At 42.0% G+C, this 4,863-nt stretch overlaps 1 protein-coding gene across 4 annotated transcripts in view; it reads left to right on the plus strand.

Annotated features, from left to right (window-relative positions):
- Positions 1–4,863, plus strand: part of LOC106821498 (jouberin-like) — a 37,577-nt gene that overhangs the window by 22,297 nt on the left and 10,417 nt on the right. For 3 of the 4 annotated variants that reach the window (XM_014826360.1, XM_014826344.1, XM_014826368.1), the window contains 3 exons: positions 868–1,009; positions 1,355–1,502; positions 1,940–2,073. In XM_014826360.1, the coding sequence (XP_014681846.1) occupies positions 868–1,009; positions 1,355–1,502; positions 1,940–2,073 (424 nt within the window). Of the gene's footprint in view, positions 1–867; positions 1,010–1,354; positions 1,503–1,939; positions 2,074–4,003; positions 4,145–4,455; positions 4,626–4,863 lie in introns of all 4 variants that reach the window. The other variant, XM_014826352.1, reaches the window with a different exon arrangement.

A 4,863-nucleotide genomic window follows, 5' to 3' on the forward strand; every position in this document is an offset into this window, starting at 1 on the left:
AAGTATCTATATATCTATCTATCTATCTATCTATATATATATATATATATATATATATATATATATATACCTATCTACGTATGTGATACAGGATGGGTTGAGAGCGTAGAAAAGCCGAAGATCTAATGTTGCTACATGTCAACAAGCCGCCATGTGCGGCTTCGGAACGGAAAGTAATCGAAGCTTAACAGATCGACACCGCACATATTCCATTACTGCCGTTTGCTAGTCCGAGCAGTACATTTGGTTCGCTTGCAGTATGGCTTAAGAGACTCATTTGATTTTTCAATGGAACGGAATTCCCCCATTTTCTGTAAGCGCACATGGCATTCATCAAGTACCTATATATAGGCACAGAAATAAATAAACACACACACATACGCACACACGCACACACACACACACACACACACACACACACACACACACACACACACACACACACACACACACCTTGGTGGGAAAAGGTTTTCCAAGCAATTTGGTTCATGCTTAAAAATTCGCATGTGGACTTCTTGAGCATTGGAGCTAAAGGATCGCTTCTCTGTCTGGAAGTTTGCTAAGAGGAATTAATCAATTTTTCTCTGGAACGTCAAACAATAGTTCCTTTATAGCTATTATGAGATTCACATCTCAAGCCTAGCTTTGGCCATTAGCTAAGGCAATCTAGCCTGGTGACAGATGATTTTCGCATCATGTTCTGTAGCATGTAGTTATTGAAATTCATAACTCATGCAGATGATAAGTTATTTGATTTATAGGCAGTTACTGCACGTCTGCCATGTTCATCTGCTTTGTTTACTGGCTCTCATCGCGTTACCTACATGAGAGGTTAAGCAATGCTCATATACGCTTGTTGATTCTCAGCTTGAGCAGGAACTGGAAGGTCATAGGACACACGTGAATGCGCTCTGCTTCAACAGAGATGGCGACAAGCTGTACTCGGCCGACAGCAATGGAGTCGTCTGCGTCTGGGACGTCTACGTCACCGAGCGAAAGTCAAAGAAAGGTGAGCTGGGTAAAAAGATTGTCACGCGTCATCGTGGCATTCAGTCATCATGGTCATAGAGAGATGCGATGTGCATGCGTGTGTAATGCACGATACATTCTGTTAGGCACATCAGTTATCCTCAGATAAATGCTTACGGTAATGAAACTTACCACCCTAGACGATTATAAACAGGAGTGATTATGGGGTATAAACGTAAAATCTGCGGTTGGATGCGCATTAGCCGACTTGGCTTATTTCAAGCCAGAACATACTGCGGCCCGCGTGCTATAAAATTTGGGGCAGTCAACGCAACCTTTCCCTCTCCGTAAGCGTTGACCATGCCTCGTGTCTTCCACGATACAGGCGTGCTGAGGGAGTGGACCTTGCTGAAGGAGGTGCGGGAGGCAGAGCTGCAGGGCGTGTCGGTGAGTCATCTGGAGATGCACCCCTCAGGACACAGACTGCTGCTGCACTGCAGGGACAATGCCCTGCGCATGCTCGACCTGCGCATGTGAGTAGCAGACGTCCTCTCCATGTGCACAGCATGGAGCTCGATGTGTAGATAGAGAATAGAAAACAGAAAGAATAGACAATTCGTGGGGCAGGAAACGCCCAGAAATCGTTGGTTAGTTAGAAAGATATTAGTATAATTAATCGGTGCTAAGCTGTATTAGCATAAACTTATTTGTTTACATACACGTTATACCTTTGTATGTGTTCATGGGATGTGTATGCATGTTGTCTATGTATGCTCATGTGGTCAGGCTAGATTGGTATCTAGAAGAATAATGATATTGCGTAGTTTGGATGAATAGGTACGGGTGTTTGGTGTTGAGGCAATCGGTGTTATTTTTTAAAATCGCCTTAACGGTGTTTGCTATCGAGAACTCGAAAGGAAATTTACAGTTTTACGTAAATTTCGTCATCGTCGTCATCTCTCGCTCGCAGATTCTCGATCACGCAGAAGTATCACGGCTCGCTGAACTTCCGCGAGAGGCTGAGGAGTTGCATCACTCCATGCGGCACGTTTGTGATGAGCGGCAGCGAGGACGGCATGGCCTATGTATGGAACACTGACACGGGTAGGTTCCCACGCGTGCCGCGTGCCAAAAGTTACTGGCATGCGGGGCGCGCGATTGCACACCTTAAATAGGCAGTGCGTGTAAATTCGCGTTTGTGAATTTGAGTGTGAATTTTCACGTGCGAATTTACGTGTGTGTATCCGCATGCACAAATTTGCGTGCGTAAATTTGCGAACCTAAATTTTGTGCAGTCTCTAAATTATGGTGCTAATATGTGAATTTAGGCAAATGCTTTCAGAAAAACAAATGTATTTGTCTGAATTTGAACATTATATTTGTGTGCACTAATATGAATGCCCAAACTTAAACATCAGTGGTACCTGTCCTTTTAAATCACATATTTGTAAGGCCTGAAGCTTAGTTGAGGTGTGTTACATACACGTGCACACATGCACGCAGTACACAAAATTATTGATATTTATGCTCAGAAGAAGAGTTTCTAGTATGGGTGCACAAACACATACCATCCCTTGGTCTCATATATCAATGAGTAAGCTAAGCTGGTGTGCTGATGTTATGAGATGGCCCACATTATAGTTATACAGCCAGTGATGATTTCATTAATGAGGTTGATGAAAGAAACAGCAGCTAAGATTAGATTATTTTTCCTGGAAAAGGCTTAATTTCCCCTTCAAGTTGACATTGACATTTACAGGATGCTATTAAGTTAAACATCCTGGATGTAGCCAGAAAGCTCGGCATGGAGCGCAGGTTATGGTTGATATTTTGTCTGCCAAACTTCAAGTCAGAAATAGCTGTTATCATGTTACTAGGAATTTTGCTTACAGAAGATTTCTTCACTGCTGCTACTGGCTTATGTGTTTATTCAAAATTTATCAACGCCTACACATTGCCTACGCATGTGTTAAGGATACTCTCAAGGTTTTAGGAAAATTTTTACCGATTTTTTATTTTTAACTTTATTCGATGGCTAACACTATGTGTCATCTGTGTACATGTTCATTTCTCCATATAACGGTACATGTGAACTGTCAGAGCGTTTTGCTTTCCGCGTACATGTGTAGTGAGCCGCGGCTGTAGTCAGAAAAACGCTGATTTCTCCGTTCCAATTTCTGACTTAGTAGTCGATGTATAAATGGATATTTCTCTGTGATTACAACTCGGAATAATTTAATTTTACACTCGTTTTAATGGTAACAAATTGCTGTAAAAAAGCGCGTCAGGGATTGTTATTAAGTGCCGTATTTTATGAGTTATGTCTCTTTATTCGCAAACATTTTAAATTTAAACGTGCGACTTGAATTTTAGGCAGTTTTTTAAATTTTTCTCTGTAAATATGAAACTTAAAGAAAAATCCTGATGCGCTATTTTGGTAGATATTGTGCTTAACATGTGGCGAAAATTTTGTATCCTCACTCGTTCTGGTAATTGAGAAATATCCAAAATACCATTTTTACATAAAAATTCAAAATTTGTGTGGTAACATAATTAGGTGCTGGAAATTTCATGAAATTTTTTGCTTTGAACATAGAGATATATCTCCTCTATAAATAAAACAAGTGATTGATTCGATTCATTCGTCAATAAACGTTTAATCTTCATTAGAGCAATACCCGTGCAAAAGGTTGAGAGTATCCTTAAGCTGCTTGGGCTGCTTGCCTATCTGGTTCACTGTGGCACATTATAGCCCACATGTGAAAGTCTATGCCATGTTGATAAATCTTGCCCGAGATCTCAAGTAGAGAAATTTGTTATGAGACTGTCTAGATGACGGAATTGAAGATGGAAGCAACTGTAACACATGCAGTGTGATGAGGCAGGGTAGACATCAGGCCACAGGTGGAGTCAGTCACCCAGTCACAGTAGTATCCCTATATCAATGAATATACCACTTACCTGTGCCATGAATGTAAGGACCTAATCTATAATTGACCTAAATTAACCTGCTTTGGCACTTTGTATGTTATAGGTGACCATGTGGCAGTGTATTCCGAGCTGCCGTACAAGCACACTGTAGCTGACGTGCGTTATCATCCGCATGATCACATTGTTGCCTTCTGCTCCTTCAAACAGGGCCACCCTATTCTTGTCTACAAGTATGACCACAAAGGTGAGCCTTGTATGAAGAATGACACTGCGACCATGTATGAAGTCGGTGGCAGCGGGCGGTGTAGACAATGGCATAGGTCATAATAGTATCACGCAAATGTTGTAGTTATTGTTCGACGACGAAAATGTTTTTTTTATCAAAAACGCTCAACATAGGATTTTACCATGTTTCTACTTTATGAAGGTTATTTTACGTGAAAGCTACCAGTACTAATATTTTCGTGACTTCAGAAGAGTTTTCGTCTCGAGCGCCTCATCATCAATGTTCGTTCATTAATGATATTATATTCCCCGTCTCTACATTCTGCACAGTCGCACAGGTGGGCATGATGTTCCATCGAGTTAATGGCACACCGCGACCCAGTACTCCCGCCAAAGAGGCTCCGGATGCTGCGAAAATGATGAGGGAGGAAGCGTCGCCGAAGCCAGGCTCGACCGTGGTGCGCATGGACCGCGTGCTGAAGAAACTGCGATCTGTCTCTGTAAGCATTCGTGGCTCGCTCTGTTAGGCTCGTAGTTACAGCTCGACTACACATTTCTAGAGCTTGGTGGTAGACTCCTTAGCATCTGAAATTTTATGGGTTACGATTATGTTTGTGGTTGAGCTTACTCTACTCGTAACCACCCTAACCCTCCCCTACCCAGAACTGCTAGAAGGAGGCTGAAGTGCAAGTCTCTGCTTACTATACCATCTGTTTTCAAATCTATAATATAAGCCGC

The sequence above is a fragment of the Priapulus caudatus genome, unplaced genomic scaffold (assembly GCF_000485595.1).
Source record: "Priapulus caudatus unplaced genomic scaffold, Priapulus_caudatus-5.0.1 Scaffold4, whole genome shotgun sequence".
Lineage (NCBI taxonomy): Eukaryota > Metazoa > Priapulida > Priapulimorpha > Priapulimorphida > Priapulidae > Priapulus > Priapulus caudatus.